The following is a 17,628-nucleotide window of genomic DNA, read 5'->3' on the forward strand; positions in this document are numbered from 1 at the left end:
AAGGCTATGTGTGGCTGCAGTAGAGTTGAATCCTTGTCGCATTACTGAAGTCCAGTGCATCGTTTACACCCTGGTGCAGTATGGTTTATGAGCGTCAGAAATGTGTGTGTCCCATACACTCTTTGCACCTATAGCGAACTAACTGCACATTATACTTGCTCGGGTTGTGCACTGTGAATTATCCCAAGTTGTCATTAAAACAGGACCATGTGGGTGCAGGACCAGAGGAAAACATGTTTGTGCTTCTGTAGTGGCGGCTGGCAGGAAACAGGAGTGGTGGATGGGTTTTAAAATAAATAAATAAAAGCAACATAAAAAACCACTTACCTTTCTGCGGCTGACATCTCTCCGTCGTTAATTCTCTTCCTGGCAAGTCAGGAACTAGGAAGCACCCAGGCTGCCCTCAGCGAATCACAATGCTGCAATGCAGTATTGTGATTGGTTAGAGCGCCGAAGGGGACTGGGGGTCTGGGCATGTTCCCCACCGGGTTGTGTAACACAGCCTGGTGGGGAACATGCTAAGTGCGCATGACACTTCGGACAGGTGAAGACAACCATCCAAGCAGTCATGCACACTTTGAGAGTTGACCACTTTCATTTATCCCACCTAAAACAGTGTCAGTTGATAACGGTGGGGGTAGGGTGACCAGGTGTGGTGGATTTCACCTTCTGTCCTGGCAGATTTAAACACATGTAGGCCATGTTACACTTTTAAGAGAGTGTTGACTGAACACAAAGGGAGTCAAGTTTTCATCTGCTTTAGTTCAGGAATAGTTAGCAGCATTTATCAGAGAGTAATTTAATTAATGCTAATGATACAGGGTGTAAATAAATGAATGAATGATGGGCATTTGTAGAGCGCGCAGCTACTCAACAAGAGTGTCCCAGCGCTAAATGTTTCCATCTAACAAGCCACAAGAGCACCCCTAACCTCAGAACAACACAACCACGTTTTAAGAAGTTTCTTAAAGACAGTCAGGTCAGTAGTAGATCTGAGGTTTACCGGGAGTGGGTTCCAGGCTTGGGCTCCCAGGAGCCTGAAGGAAATTCCTCCTGAATGGGTACAGCATATTCTGGAAACGCAGGCCAGGCCCATGGAGGATGACCTCAGAGTTCTGGCCAGCATGTAATGGCTAACTCTATTCCTGAGATAGCCAGTGCCCCTACTATAAAGAGCTTTAAAGAACAGTACCAGAGCCCAAAATGTGATCCTCTTTCTCATAGGAAGCCAGTGTAATGCCTTCAGGTGCGGGAACATATGAGGCCTGGGCTTGAACATAACACCAGTCTGGCAGCAGCATTTTGAGCCACCTGCAAACGATGGAGGAGACATTCTGGCAGCCTAGGTACAGGATATTGGCATAGTCCAGTCTGGAAGAAACCAGCGCCTGGAACACGGTTTTCCTGGTGTCCAATGAAAGTAGTGGAAGACATTCCCTCAACATATGTAGAAGGCCAAAGCAGGTGCCTACTACAGACTGGACTTGAGATCTCATCGTGAGAGCACAATCAATATAGATGCCTAGATTTTTATCCGTGGTTTGCGTCAAGAGACACTGTAGCGGCATGCGTTCGCTGATACAAGATGGCGTTATAAATATTACTTGATATGACACTCTTAGACATACGATTGGAAGCCCCGAATCGTCCATAATTCACGCGCTACTCCGAGGCTTTGGACTGCTGCTTTACCTCATTGGCTGTCCTTAGGTCAGCCAATATGGGAAGGCAGAAGTCCCAACCTTCCTAGGATCCCTGAAGCAGAGTTGTGTAGATAAATATGATTATATTTTTAATGTTTGGTACATGCACGCATCAATATGTGGGAGCGAGTATTGTGAATGGATGTGTGAGTGTGCAGGCATGTGTGAATGCATGAGTGTGTGTGTTTGTTTGTGTTTGTTCCCCAACCACCCACCTCCCTGATAAAGTACAGGCCATCACTGATTCCTATTCCAATCTGAAAACACATTACTCCCAACCTTGACAGGAATACATTTGGGAAAATTTTCACAGTGAAAAACTGCACACATAAGATCGATAAATTAGGAATGTGAACGTGCACTACCAAGACATACTCCAAAGCATATGGCTTCTAACGAAATCTCTTATGACTATTCTTTACTGCAACATAACACTTAACGTGGGCAAAGGGAAACTGAAACTATGCTGGCAATAATCCACTTAGCACCTGGACACCCTACGGATAATAGATGCGATTTATGTATAAATAGCGCATAATCAGCGTGTTCCTTGCCTGCACCTACCTCGCATGTTCCAGTGCCCACACCAGTGCTCTTGAGAGGCCCCTCTTGTTGGATTGGGACTAATCTCATGCATGATATTGACACCTTAAAAGAGTCCTTGGACTCCCGTAGCACGCCCAACATAACCAGGCTTGCACCCGGGTGAAACCCATCTTGTGAGGTCATCACCCAGGTACTGTGCAGCTATCATTTGCTATCTTTAGTGGCTTTTCTCTCCTTCTTTGTTCGTTTATACAATGGTTACATATAACCCCTCTGCAAAGACCAGAGCTACCACCCTGGATGGCTATATTAGGAAGGCAGCAGGCGCCTTCATCAAAGAAATAGAAAATGCTGACCACAGCTATCTGCCAGCATTGTCCTGGCCCCTGGTCCCCTTTTAACTCCCCAGCCAGCAACACAGATCATAAGTGAGACCACTTCTTCCATCACCTACCTCTTGCATGCCCTACAATTAGTATCCCATGCAACTTCCATGCCTACTGAACTTAGTCAAGATAGTACTATCAGCATCTCCCCATAACAGAGCTCCACGAGCTAAGTGGAAAAGATGCTGGGGACCAGAATAGGGATTTTACCCCCAGGTTTCCAGCTTCCTACAATCATTGCTTGCAGTCTAGTCCCCACTAATATGTATTTATGTGATGCTTAGACTCCCTCTAAGGAGAACTCTTACATAGTGAGGAGGTTCATGGAAAGTTTACTCCTGACTATCACCAAGCGCTTGGCAGTGATCAAAGAACCCTTGCGATGCATGTGGGACTCTCACCCTGATGGCCCAGGTGCATACTCACCCCAGCTTGAGGCCACATCTGGATGTACGCAATTGGTTGCCTCTATCCCTGTTAGAAGCCTAAGCTCCCTCCCGAGTGACATCACAAGTCACAATATAATCAGTAGCACTTCTGTGCTACTTCACTCTAGTCATACTCGCTATGTCCCTGATCAGAGTGCTATGGAAGTGAAGTCCTCGCCCTCAACCCTGGATGCCATGCCACAAAGAGGTTGGATTGCAATTTTTGGAATAGCTTATCTTATTAAAACCCGTATTACTCTAGTGTTCCATATGATCCAAAGCAGAAACAAGCTTAACTAAACTGGTTATTTTGTTCTGGACCATGTTTCTAATATAACCTAGGATTTCCTATATAAATGTATCATATAGTGCATTATTTGATATGGCTTTAATGCAAGATCCACTTGGATCTTCATCCATTGATAACAGTTTTGTTAAGGAATCCTTTTTTAAATATAGGCAGGATCGAGAATGTGTGAAAAACTTAGGAAGACAACTGTTGCATTTTACATGTCTATTGACATGCAGAACGGATGTCAATATTGTTGTCTTGTGTGAATATCATTCAGCATCATGTCATTCTGACCAGATTGCGTGTCGGCACTGTATATCATCTAGCTGCCTTTCCTGAAATGAAGGTACGTCCTTTGGATACAATGCCTTATCGCTGTGATGGTCGGTCTGAGAAAAGCACTCAGCACTTTATATAATTCTGTGATTTTATGTAAGAATATCAGGAGCTATTATCTAAAACCAATCATTTTCGCACACAACACTAGAGACCACCAAACTGCACTAAGCTATCTGTTTGCACTTGAAGACCCTTTTGTGTGTTTTAATGTTGCACTCTTTATAAGAGGGGCGGACAATCAACTCTGGAAAAGTATTGTTTGTTTGCTGGAAATACAAGGATGAGACGGGGGCTGCTTTTTAAACACATGTTTTAAACTTAACTTCTCATTTTTATGTTTTTATATTTGTCGATTAAATTCTGTATGCACTTTTATGGCTGTTTTTAACTTGCCGAATAAAGATTTGAATCGAACAAATTAACATAACAGGTGAACAGATCCATTGACCCCCACCAACTGTCCCAGGAGTAAATGTAATCATGCATTAAATTTCAACACACTTGTAGAATATGATTCAGAATAAATGCAGTTTATGGGGGGTTAAATCCCACAATTCCGATTTCTTTGTACTCCTGCCTCCATGAAAGCTATTTAAATATCTGCAAATAGCAGAAAGTCTCCTGCTTTCAAATTCCCTGGGAATTCTGATGCGTGTCCTTTCAAACAAAAGAACAAGTTAAAATAACAAAACTACTGAATGGTTGACCACATGCTCCCCTTACCTTCTCCTGGTGATGCAGGAAACACTGGCATTTCGTACCCTGTCGGTGTCTGTGGTGAACTCTGGGAACTTGTGTCCTTGGAGCTGCTGTTAGATGAGGAACTCACTGCAGCAGTGGCTTTGAAATAAATATCAGACTGAGAAGAGACAGTGGGAAGCAGTCAATATCACAAACAGTGGCACTCAAAGTTTCAGTCTAGAATTATTTGTATTAACTTTTTTAAAACACTGTTGTGCCTTATAGTGTGTATAAATTATTACATGTTTAATATATAAGAATACTCCCTTTTGAATATACACACACAGCAGAAAGCCTCGACTCAAGGCTTGTTGTGCCGAGAACACAAGGAAGGGCTAAACGTTGCACCTAGTAGACTTTATTGCACAGCTTCAGTGGTGTCATATAAAATGTTAATGATAAATTTGAAGGGACCGATTCACAGAGCTAATCTGAGACAAAAACCTAAACTTACCACTTTTGGTATTCACAGAAGGCATTTAGTAGTAGTAAAGTTAGGAGTTTGTCTTAAGTTTGACTTAAGACAGACTTAAGACAAACTTAAGACAAACTTAGGACAGACTTAAGACAGACTTAAGACAGACTTAAGACAGACTTAAGACAGACTTAAGACAGACTTAAGACAAACTTAAGACAAATTTAGGACAAACTTAAGACAGACTTAAGACAGACTTAAGACAAAATTCTAACTTTACTACTACTAAATGCCTTCTGTGAATACCAAAAGTAGTAAGTGTAGGATTTTGTCTCAGATTACTTCTGTGAATCGGGCCCAGTGTCAGCATTGATGTAATTGAAGATTTGACTGAAAAAGTCATGAGTATTTTTATTTTTGATGTCATCTGTGAGGTCATGAATACATGGTGGGATTGGGTGCTGTGGTGATGTACCTACCTTAAACTGCAAATATTTTATACTAATTTACTTTAGACACAGTGTCGAGCAGCCATAATTTTGTTCAATTGCATTGTCTGCCTTTTTTAAACACAACTTTTACCGCTCTTTAGGATGGAAGGTTTACATTTCCATAGATGCCTGGAGAGATGCATCAAAGAGTGCAAGCTGCCTTCTTCTGGTTGGCATGATAGCTCTAATAGTTTGTTTCTTTAACAAGGCAGGGCTAGATCTATGAGTGGAATAATAATGCCTAAAAACAATTCAGAAAGAGGAACAACGGCAGAGAGGAAACTCCATAAAAACCATACATTATTAACAAATATAACATGTTCAGAATAGACACTAATATATAATTTGTGAATAAATGAAGTGCTTTGCAGTGCTCCTCATGAGAAGTCAGAGAACTCAAGACACATGTCACAGGTTACATCCATTATCACTGGATTCAATTAAATTTAAGTTGTGTTCTGATTTATGACTCCTCAACTTACAAGACTTGTTGGAGTGCTTGAGTATTTGCAGTAATCTTAAAAATATTTCTTCCCGTACAAACTATTTTAACACCAAGCTGTATTGCTCAGGTAAATTACTTTTGCTTGAAAAGTCCTACAATGTTGATTGCACAAGCAGTGTGCTGTAAATGAATGTGTGACATTAATTTAGCTTTCATGATTGCAAAAAAATAATTTGAACAAATGAAAATTATTCTTTGAATTGACTTCAAATCATTTTGCAAAAGTATTTTTTTTTGTTGTTTTTCTTAGTGTGGCAGGAAACACTGGCATTTCTTATCTTTTATTGATTTCTAAATTTAGGTAAATATGATAGTCCTCTGCCACAAGATTTGACAGAGACAACAAGTCATCATTATATGAGGCTGTTACTAATTAACCTGAAGTTAGGGAGCCAGAGAGTCTACGGAGCTCTGGTTTTCAGTCTGAAAGGATATCAAAAATTTATCTAAAGGCCTTTGCCTGTTCATAGAGTTTCAGATTTCTTTTCATCTTCTTTGATGAAGAAAGACCAAGATAGACACACAGTAATATGATTTTAAAACTAAAGGTACATTACTCTGGGTGCTTTCTGGTAATCTCTCTAAAACACATACTTTTGGTATATGAAGTTATTTAATTCTCTTTCCTTGATTCTTTTAAGTAGAAATTTCATAGAAACACAACCAATAGTCAAGGTTTTCCGCTGCTAGGCAACTGACTGCGTCAGGGAACAGGGCTGAAGTGGTAATTAGTCCTGAATTTGTGAGAGTCAATAGTTTTGCAGTAGTTATGCGGTTATGACACATTAACATGCAGACATGTGTTGCATTGGAAGAAGCTTTCACCTGCCTAAAGACAACTAATGGCAGATGTATACATTTCATTTATATAATCCTTACCCTTGAAGCCACAAGTTGGAGTTCAGGCACTACAGCTGTGTGGACCAGGTTCCCATTCACAACTAATCGGATTTCAATTGAGTCAGTGGTAAAAGCCAGAATATATGGAAATGCACAAACTGAAAAACAAATAAACATGATGATCAAACATATGGATGTGACCTAGCTTTTACTTTACCAGTCTCAGGACATCGGCCACAGTTTAAGATATTTTAAATCAACATTAGAACTAATAGTACATAACATTTTCAGCATTTCATTTCCATTTTTGAATATAAATCAGCAGAGTACTTCCTTTGTATTTCTGAGTGAAGTGCTTATGTTTTGCCCCATGGAGCATCTAGGAAGATCCACTTGGTGGATGTAGATTGGTCAGCCCTTAGAGGACTGCTCTCTCACTGCCGATAAAAACAAAACAAATCTTTGCATATGTTTCAGGTCTGGATATAGTTGATTCATTTCAACCAGAAAGGAAGATTATAAAATGGCACTCCATATGATATACACTGCTCTTCAATTCAGACCTCCTGGTTGGTCACCTAATTGGAAAATTAGGGGACCCAAAATATTTTCAAGCTGTCTCTCACTTGCCTCAACAGGACAGAAACGTGAAAACAATGCAATCCGTCCCATTGAGAGATGGAGCAGAGAGGATTGTTGTGTACTTTTGGTAAAACCCTTTTTTGTGTGTACACAGTATGCAGTATGTTGCTGGTAGAAATATCCATGTATTAAGTGAGTTGAGCTCTAAGAGATTCAGATATTAGGTAAGTTAATTTACACATGTACTCACTTGTAGATATACTTTTACACTTTGTAGTACGTTTACTCCTTTTGGCTGTTCACCATTTCGAAGTATAAAGATACTACAAAGAGTAGACTTACATATGTCCACTCCTTGAATGTGCAACCAAAGTTATTGCTAAACAATTTTCACATGCAGGCAGAGGTCTCAACCACATAGATCTCACTGAGGTAAAGTACAAGGATAAGCAAAAAAGTTAATTAAACTTTAAAATAATTTTGTAAAATTTTTATCTTAAAAGTATATTTAAATTAATTAACTTACATTTACTTAAGTAATGTATAGTTATTTATGAAAATATTTATTTTAAAAAATCACCCCTACAGTTGAATTAATTTTATTTAACATGTATTAAAAACTAATAAATGTTGGATTTGGAATTAATTTTAATTTACATGAAAAAATAAAAGTTAAATTTAATTTTAAAGGTTTATTTACAAATTATAATGAAATATTATTTATTTTTTTTTTCTATATTTTTAGCATTAAATGACATTGATATTGTATTTAAAAGTCAAAATAAGTTATTTTATTTTACATAATTACCTAGGAGGTTTAGTTTAAGTCCATCTCCCCATTATTTTCTAGGGAACAGTATTGCAGTTTCAGTGGTTGAATTGTTTGCTGATAGATTTATACCAGGTCTGAGGCAGAGTAACTTTAGATTATTTTGAGTCCTTTTTGGCTGTAGTAGCTTTAGAAGTGCAGTTTGAGACTAGCAATGGGCTTTCTCTTTTGTGGGTAGGTGTTTGATCCCCTAAACAACTCCTTAAAGTGCCCTTAATGCCCTCTTACTACTCCCAAACCACACCTGATTTGTAGTAAGTGTGTAGAGATCTATACAACAGAGGAAGGGGTGGGAGGAGTAAGGGTGGCCCCCTCATAGAAAAGAGAGGTGCGGTGAAGGCCAACACCTCTACAAGTAGGTAGTTAACAGCATTTTTTAGTGCATGAGTATTAATATTGTAGTACTAATACAATTATTATTATTAAAAAGTGCAGTTTGTGTGTGGGCCCCAAGGTGTTGGTTTATCAAGTTAAACTTAAAAAAGCTTTATGGATAATAATAGTAATTAGTTGATATAATGCTTGCTACTACAGATTTGCCATTTTCTACTCGTCCAAATAATAGGATAATAATTATAGTAAATAGTACCACAGATTTGCCATTTTGACGTGATGAAGTATTAGGAGTTAATGTTTCCCTCTTTCTGACACCCCGGAATAACAGAGGTGTTATGGATTCACCCTGCAAGTCGTTAACATGGGAGAGTGTTTAGCATGCTGTGTTATCCTTCCATACTCCTGTCTCCCTTGACCTTAGTTTTAACAAGAGAAAAAAAACCATAAGAAGAGGAACCTCTTGTATCCCAATACATTTGATATCTTACCAACTGCATTAGGAACCTGATTCCAACTGAACTGGAAGTCTGAAGCTGAACTCTGCATCAAGGGGGAGCCTCCGTTGAAGGGACAAACCTTCTTGTAGTGGCACAGATCTAAATAAAGAATTTCAGGTTAGTTTCTGAGCAGACCATCAACATTTTATAGGTATTGGAGTACATTCCTGAAATATTAGTAGAGAACATTTAAAAATACTCACAAAACTTACACAACTTTCAAAGATGTCCAACCAAATAGACTCAGCCTGCAGAGAATCAATGTTTGGCTTAATATAACCATGCTAACCCAGCAGGTGTGCATCTTCAGTATTTGAAAAAGGCAGGAGGCGCAAGAATAAAGGCAGTGTTCAAAAGTAATTTTGCTCTTCTGCTTTGGAAAGGGGTCACATAAACATGAACTGGCTTAAATGTCAATGCTTGCCTAATTTCATTGTTGTTTCTGGACAGGAGAGCTGGTAACACAGAAGTGCTGAAAAACATGTGTATCAAACGTAGGTCCAGGAAGGTAGGATTTATGGCACAGTTTCAAGATAGCCATGAACTATATGTTTTTCCCATTTAGGTTCCCTGTATATACTTTTATGCAGCCGCGGCCGGTAGTAGGTGTACCTGCAGGGCGGTGACGTGGGGATGGGGAGGGGCAGGGTGGGGGGTAGTAATGTATGGATTACGGACTTTAACAGGTAAGTAAACATATAAATAAATAAAATGAATTTCGTTGTGCGAACTGCATCGCATTTGGTGATGCAGTGCACGCAACAAAATTTGTTTTATTTATTTTTATGTTTACTTACCTTTCTAAAGTCTGTCATCCATACATTACTACCCCCCCCCCGCCCCTCCCCCTCCCCACATCACCGCTCTGCAGGTACACCTACTACCGGCCGCGGCTGCTTTTATGTTATGTGCATATCTTGAGAAACTGGCATGCATCATGTCCTCCCTGATCTTCATCGGCCAATGTTTTCAATAAAGTAGGAGTAGAAGTCCTTAACAGTTGGGGACTATTTTACCCAAGTCCTCTAATGGTGGCAACAACATTTTGCAGCCAGCCAATCAAATCTTTCGGTACCATGGTACCAGCCTAGGTACCGTGATACCGAAATGGCTTAAGGAAGAAATTGCTCCCTGGGTCAATCAGAAGGCCTCATTATTAAAATATAAGGTCCAGCAGGACTTCTGGAGGGCGAACTGTTCAGATATAGCTACATTCTAACCCCTTTATGACTACTCCGAGCACCTCTTTAAAAGCGAATTTTCCAAAACTGTCTTAACAGATTTACACTTTGAAAAGCAACATTTCTGACTAAAGTTCTAACTTTTTTCCAAATATGGAGTAATGTTCATCCATTTTTTGTGTCTGCTTTAAAACAGTCCACTGGGAATCAACATTACAAATCAACGTTTTGCAATTACCCCTCCCCATTTTTTCTTGTCTTGATAGATCAGTACAGAACTTTCTAGGAAGTGGATGATTCTTTTTTAACGTTTAGAAACGTTTTGTCAAACGGAGTCAAAGATATTAGTAAAAATAGAAAATGCTCTTCCTATGGACACTATCAACTAACTTTAAATACAAAGTGGCAACCACTACTGTGTAACATATATATTAATTACAGAGGCTGCCATAGTGCATGTGTAGTCACAATTATGTCGGATTTTCCACTAAGAATACTTTTTTCGTTTTCTTAATACCATTGCTGCTATTTGGCAAATGTGCACAACCTTTTCCAAATTAAAATATTTGGGTTTTGCATGGTAAGAGTCATGCACATCCGTCAAGGGTGTGGTCTATGGGAGGAAGGGGGTTAAAAATTGACTTTTCCCATTTCAACTCCCATAGAAATATTTGCTCTAATCTACAATATTATTTGCTGGTTGGAATTACACCACTTTAGGCATGAAAGTAAAACTTTACTCAGTAATCATATTTGGATTGGTGTAAATCCATTCAGCAGTTCTTGAGAAATTAGAATTTAAATCATGTTGATGGCTGAAAAATAGGCATTTTTTCCTTTTGAAATGATCAGATATAAACACCACAGGAATACATCTTCGAATCTGACAATTCATTTGATTTTCTGCAGTTAGGCCAGGGTTTTCCTTAGTAAGCTGTCTAGACATGGCAGAAAAAAATAAACTTTCTTAGGCTTGATAAATTAGTTCCTCAACTATCGTCTAACATCCCTATAGTCAGGTGTGAAATATTAATATTATCTGACAGCTACACCTTTGCTGGCCTCATGCGACATAAATAGTCAGATCACAAATATGACATTATATAATCTCTTACATCCCCATCATCACGGGTAACAAATAATTTGACTCTGCCTAGGGGCTAAAACCCGGTACATAAGGGGGTGGTGATGGACGGAGCATCTGAATCAATCCAACACTCACACCCAGTCAAAAGATCTGGGTTTAATCCATCACCGTTCTTTAGCCCACTCTGCCACCCCAGTTCAGACATGGCTATATGGAAATCAGTCTGACCCTGTGCCTCATGGGAACAGTCCAGCCCGAACTGCCAAGCCATGTCTTCCCTGGACCGGAAACAAGCTTCCGAGGACCGGTTTCTGGCATTCCAGCCGTCTTCAGCCCGGCTTGCTTGAATCCAGTGGCAAAGTGAGCAAGGGACTCACGTCTGAGCATACCCTGCCACACTTATGGCGGCAAAAAGCGGTACAAAAGGGGGTGGTGATGGACGGAGCATCTGAATCAATCAAACACTCACACCCAGTCAAAAGATCTGGGTTTAATCCATCACCGTTCTTTAGCACACTCTGCCACCCCAGTTCAGACATGGCTATATGCAAATCAGTCTGACCCTGTGCCTCATGGGAACAGTCCAGCCCGAACTGCCAAGCCATGTCTTCCCTGGACCGGAAACAAGCTTCCGAGGACCGGTTTCTGGCATTCCAGCCGTCTTCAGCCCGGCTTGCTTGAATCCAGTGGCAAAGTGAGCAAGGGACTCACGTCTCAGCATACCCTGCCACACTTATGGTGGCCAAAAGCGGTACAAAAGGGGGTGGTGATGGACGGAGCATCTGAATCAATCAAACACTCACACCCAGTCAAAAGATCTGGGTTTAATCCATCACCGTTCTTTAGCCCACTCTGCCACCCCAGTTCAGACATGGCTATATGCAAATCAGTCTGACCCTGTGCCTCATGGGAACAGTCCAGCCCGAACTGCCAAGCCATGTCTTCCCTGGACCGGAAACAACCCAGATCTTTTGACTGGGTGTGAGTGTTTGATTGATTCAGATTCTACGTCCATCACCACCCCCTTTTGTACCGCTAAAACCCAACATCTCCTAGGTCCCCGTTCAAGTTGACTGCCCCTGCTTTGTGGTGAAAATTTAAGCAGCTTTTCCAACACTTAGGGGCTGATTACACCGGCGGGGGTATCCGGTGCCATTTCCATTGTGGGTGGATCTGCTGGCTACAGACCCACCTGCAATGGAAAAGGACTGTGCACAGCATTGCCATGCACTACATAGCAGGCATCACGTGGTGCATGGCAATGAGGTGGGGTACCATAGGTACCCCCCATGTGCACCCCCCACACCCCCTTCAACCGCAACGGGCCCTCAAAGCAAAGACCGTATGCCTTTCCACGGCAGCAACGCCACCGTGGAAAGGCATAGAACTGCCAGCATTGTAATATGGATGGCGGTGTCTTTGAGACACGCCACCATATGCAGGCATTTTTTCCACAGGTCGACAAGTCGACCGGCCCGGCGGGGTCGATCCGCTCGCCATCCAAAAGGGCCTCTAAGTTTCATCTCCATTCAGCCTCTTCTGATACCAGCAAAGCAGGACTGGAAACCAAAATCAATCCTGGAAAACATTTTCTAGCCAGAGCCACAATGCGGAAGGACATGACTAGAATGCAGTAATGCGGGCCTTGTTAAAAGATGGACGCCCAATCAACTCTGAGAGCACACCTAAAGCCAGGAGTCCACTGATGAAAAGCCAGAGTGATCAAGGGTCTGGATTCCAGACACCAGAGAACAAGGGACACTGGGATTAATTATGCTCCAAGGAGATTGAGGATGTGGGAAATGTAGACATTGATTTTTACAACACTGTGCAAAATGTGAATGTGGGAAAATTAAGAACAGGAGACATGTGGATTCTAAATGATTGGAAGCAACTGCAGAAAATAAAAAATGGGGGAATGTAGGAAAACAAAACATTGTGGAAACTAGTAAACTGGGCTCAGTGGGACAGGTGGTACATGGGAGCAGGGTTTTCTGTGAAGGGTGAGGTTGGATAGGTGTAAGGAAGAGAGGAGTCAGAAATAGAAGTGTCCTAGAAAGGGGGGGGGGGCAAAAGGGAGTTCAGGCAATGCTGGACAAGGTCTGGCTGCTCCGACAGCCAAACCCTAAAGTGATTTAAATGCCAATTTTGCCCGACCAGTAAAAGTTTTTAGAATATTTCTGACCCTGTAAATCCAAGTAAAGTAGCCCTCCATTCATGTTGAGTGGAAAGAAATTCTGAGTGGGAAATCTGCTACGTTTGCCTCATAATAAGGACCTAACTAAGGGAGAAAATGTTTGTGCTTGAAAGTAGAAACTCAGACTTGCTTGCTCTAAAACCAGCATACAGGGCCCCCTCTATGGAATACCTGACCACAGAGAATCCCTTTGATTGAGGGCTTTAAGACCTAGAAAGGTCACCATTTGACTTGCAGTAGTCACCTTAATATAGTCTTGTCTGAGGCCAGTGATTTTTGTAGCAGTTCATAAACCACAAGACCCTCATGTGACGCGAAGAGAAGAAATGTGTATTCTGTATCCAGAGGGTAGGATGGTTCTTCTCATGTGGCCCAACAAGCTAACCAGCCTAAGCTTTTGAATGTTTGCCTAGTGTGGGACACTCCACTGCATGAGCTCGTAAAGTGGTCTGGTAGTTGTGAGGGTAATGCAGAGCAATACACATGAGCTGGACACACCAGTATGGTGACAGCTGAATCTGTATGTCTGTCTCTGTGCAGTGGCTGCATAGGCTGCAAACAGGAGGAGTAAGAATCTTATGTTTGCTCGGACAACCAATTTTGTTACCTGGGACATGATCATTTAGTGATCAGCCAAAGAAAACCTGAATTTCGATGCTTCCTCATTTTCACCTAGGCCTTCTGCCTCACCTTGGCACAGAAGACCTACCAAAGCAAGCAGGCAGGATCCTCTGTTGGAAAAGTTAAGAGATCCCCTGTCCCAGGTCTAAAAAATCTGTACTTATAATGTAAAGACTGCAACAACAAGTAAGAGAATCTGTGTACCTCTAGCAAAATCACTGACTTTTTTGCAGCCCTAAGAGCCAGTCAGAGTACTCTGGGAGCACGGAGGTGAACTAGTAAATGATCATGGTCTGTGGCTTTCCTCTATGTGCTAATTTAGGAAAAAATAATGTATCTGATGCAAAGCAATCCTACCTTTCCCAATGCAAACTTTCTACTAAATGCATAGAGACTTTTAGTACACAGAAACTTTTTTCATTTTTGCTTTTGCACAGTTCGTCCTTTATTCTTTAGCTGTTCGCTGTTCCAGAACTCTGACAAAACTACCTATGATGAGGCTTCCAACCTTTGACCGCATAACAAAATGTGGCACAAGTTTCCTTCATGAAATCTTTAGTTTGTTTTGCCTCTGTAGGATCCCCACAATCAGGTGTTTGTGGGAGCCAGAACTTAGGTCCCCTCCCCAGGTAGATTTCTAACAGGTACAATGAACAGCTGATCGAAAACACATGTGATCTTTTCCATTGTTTTTCTGGAAATTGTGGTGGATCACACAAATTGACACTTTTCGCCACCATTTCACCGTTTGCTAAACCTCTATTCAGCACTGCTGCATGTAGACATGTGAAATGGGTGTGCTAGTCTCAACCCAGTCTGTGTTGCCATCCTCACCGTTTATGAGTATTAACCCCTTCCGTACTCATGACGAGCTCAGGTCGTCATGAGGCACGGTGGCCGTGTGCTCATGACGAGCTGAGCTCGTCATGACACGCGCTCACACGCGGGCTAATCCCCCCGCGCTGCTGAGCATTCTATTAAAACGGGCGTGGTCATGACGAGCTCAGTTCGTCCTGAGCACAGCGCCGCCATGCAGCGTGACGAGCCGAGCTTGTCATGAGCACCGTGGCGCTGCGCGTGTCCCTCCTCCCCCCAGCAGGTGTTAACAAACCTGACATACAGATCTTTCGGTTAGAATCAAATTATTGACATTAGAGAGATAGAAGTGAGTGTTGATCTTAAAGAGATAGAGGCGAGCAAGATCACATTTTATTCAAATTAATAATTGGCCAACATTTCTTTTCTTATTGTTCAACCAACACGTTTCTCCCCATAGTCGTGCACAGGCTTGTCCTTCTCAAGGCTGTTGATCAGTGAGGAGGAAAAAACTACAATGCCAAATATAAGATAAAAAATACTTTGCTGGTCAGAAAATGTCCTTGTTCTTCGTGCTAACAGTGTGCTCCTATTCCTCCATCATAAAATGGAAGACTGTAGTCATTAGTTTTGGGCAGTTGGTATAATTTGTTGGGCAAGATTTAACAGTTTCCAATATTCCGTTTATAACAACTCCCTTATGTGTACACAAACTCTCCACAAATAATCCACAACAACACAGCTGTGCAATAATATTTTCTCCCACTGTCCATAGAATACACCACTTCTCACATTAAAGATAGAATGACACTGAAATATATTTACAAATTACTCACAGTTATAGCACAAGAGTAGGCCAGCTTCCCCGTCTTCATACACATCAATAGCTGCAACAAAATTAACCTGCAATGATAATGGGCAAGGGTAGTGGGCAGACTGGATACAGAGGCTATTCTTAGCATTCATCGTAATAGGACATTACAATCACTGCTGCAGTAAGCGCTTCATACTATCCAATTTTATTTTAAAGGAGAGTAAAAGTGCACTGAACAAGAGGCATGTTATATATATGTACATATCCACTTTTGCATGTCGCTTTAAGGAATTGTTTTCTTCCAACTCTCATCTCATGCCAGAGTCTGCTATATATGTTCTGACTGTAGAATGATGAAGAGTTGCGTGTTATCTGCCTGGACTGTAAGCTGGTTCTGTGCTGTTCTCCAATACAACTTTTGGAAACCCTACTTGGACTCTCTATATTGGATTTTAACACAACACTCACCTGTTGTCATTTACATTATGGTCTCTGTCATCACCTGTATGTCACAATATTGAAGTAAAAAATAACAACCTGCATGTGTATCAACTACACAGTTTCAACTAACACCAGATCGTCAATGTAAGCAAAGATTGGGAAGTATTGATTGATTTACTATTCTAAATAATGATTTCAGGGACAATTGAGACAATATGGATTTGAGGGTGTCTTGAGACAGTACCGCCTCCTTGTCCTTTTGTTTGTAGTATTGGACAGCATAGAAGTGTAGATGGATGCAGCTGTGGTCTGAGTGAATAACATTAAAACACACTGGTGAGAGACTGATTGCTGCCTGGATATCAGCCAGACAAAAAAGACAAGTAAGCAAAACCATTGTTTGTCTCAGGCTCACTTAGCTTACAGCAGCTCCACAGACTCGGACTGGGGCAGAAAACAAAGGGGCCCTAATTAGTGATTGAGATAGCTTATAAAAAGTGGCCCATGTTTGTTAATTGGGGTTGTCTTGAACTGGTAAGGATTCTCTGTATAAGTGATTTACGAGATATGGAATATTGCATGGATTTGACCTTGCTGCAAACAATGTTTGTTTTAATATCAAGTAAATCAACAGTAGAGAATGACCCAGCAGATCATAAAACAGCCCCACAAACAGCCAAAATATTGTCCCAAACACTGACTTGTCAGATCAGCCCATCCGATACTGCCTGATTGCCTTTTAGGCCAGTTCGACCCTGCAGGTATATTCTGAGGAAGCCTCCTTCCGTCGCTGTAAAGCAGACACCCAGTCAGAGACACCCTCCTCCCCTGGTGAGAGGGTGATGTCATTTCCTGGGTGGTGGAATGTTCCTCAGAATTATTGCATCATAAGGTATGGGGGGGGTGCTGGAGGTTGATAGCTTGTCAGTCATTAAAAATATCCACGAAGTGTGTCCTTTTTCAAGGTGTTTCTAGGTTGACGCATGGTGATGTGCAAGGGTAGTGAGGACAGAGGTGGGGGAGGCCGATGGACTGATGGGTTGCAGCTAGCGTGGCAACCTTTGATAATGTAGAATATTTCCAGTGGGCATTGTTTTGTACACATTTTGACATGACTATTCCATCCATGTCTGTAAAGTACTGACAATGTAGCAATTCTAGGTGTAGCATGGGCTAGCAGAGCGGCTTAGTGTCCGGACTCCGGTAGGCCTCCGAGCTGTTGTCAATGGGAAGGAAGCGAGACGCAGGGCTTTCTTTACCTCTGGTACTTACAGTGCTTGTCAATGCTGCATAGTATGCAGCGCTATATACAATAGAATCATGAATAGGCAGCGGGACAGTCATATGGGCACCTTGGAGCACATGTGATAATTGAAGTGGAGCGGTAATTTTTGCAGTAATTACCACATGCCATTACTGCTTCACAATTCGGAGCTTACTTCATTAATGAGTCACGACTTGGGGCTTTTCAACATTTTGGGCCTGTTTACTAGTAAGTCGGTCTGAGGACCACCAGACTCGCGGTGGGCGGTGGTGTCGGT

The 17,628-nt window shown here is 41.5% G+C and overlaps 1 protein-coding gene across 1 annotated transcript in view; it reads right to left on the bottom strand.

The window, feature by feature from the left end:
* Positions 1 to 17,628, bottom strand: part of GARNL3 (GTPase activating Rap/RanGAP domain like 3) — a 1,031,878-nt gene that overhangs the window by 26,224 nt on the left and 988,026 nt on the right. Inside the window, exons 23-26 of the mRNA XM_078641846.1 lie at positions 15,669 to 15,735; positions 8,922 to 9,029; positions 6,726 to 6,844; positions 4,418 to 4,553 (exon numbers count right to left, since the gene is read on the bottom strand). Of these exons, the coding sequence (XP_078497972.1) occupies positions 4,418 to 4,553; positions 6,726 to 6,844; positions 8,922 to 9,029; positions 15,669 to 15,735 (430 nt within the window). The remainder of the gene's footprint in view (positions 1 to 4,417; positions 4,554 to 6,725; positions 6,845 to 8,921; positions 9,030 to 15,668; positions 15,736 to 17,628) is intronic.

The sequence above is a fragment of the Lissotriton helveticus genome, chromosome 5_1 (assembly GCF_964261635.1).
Source record: "Lissotriton helveticus chromosome 5_1, aLisHel1.1, whole genome shotgun sequence".
NCBI lineage: Eukaryota > Metazoa > Chordata > Amphibia > Caudata > Salamandridae > Lissotriton > Lissotriton helveticus.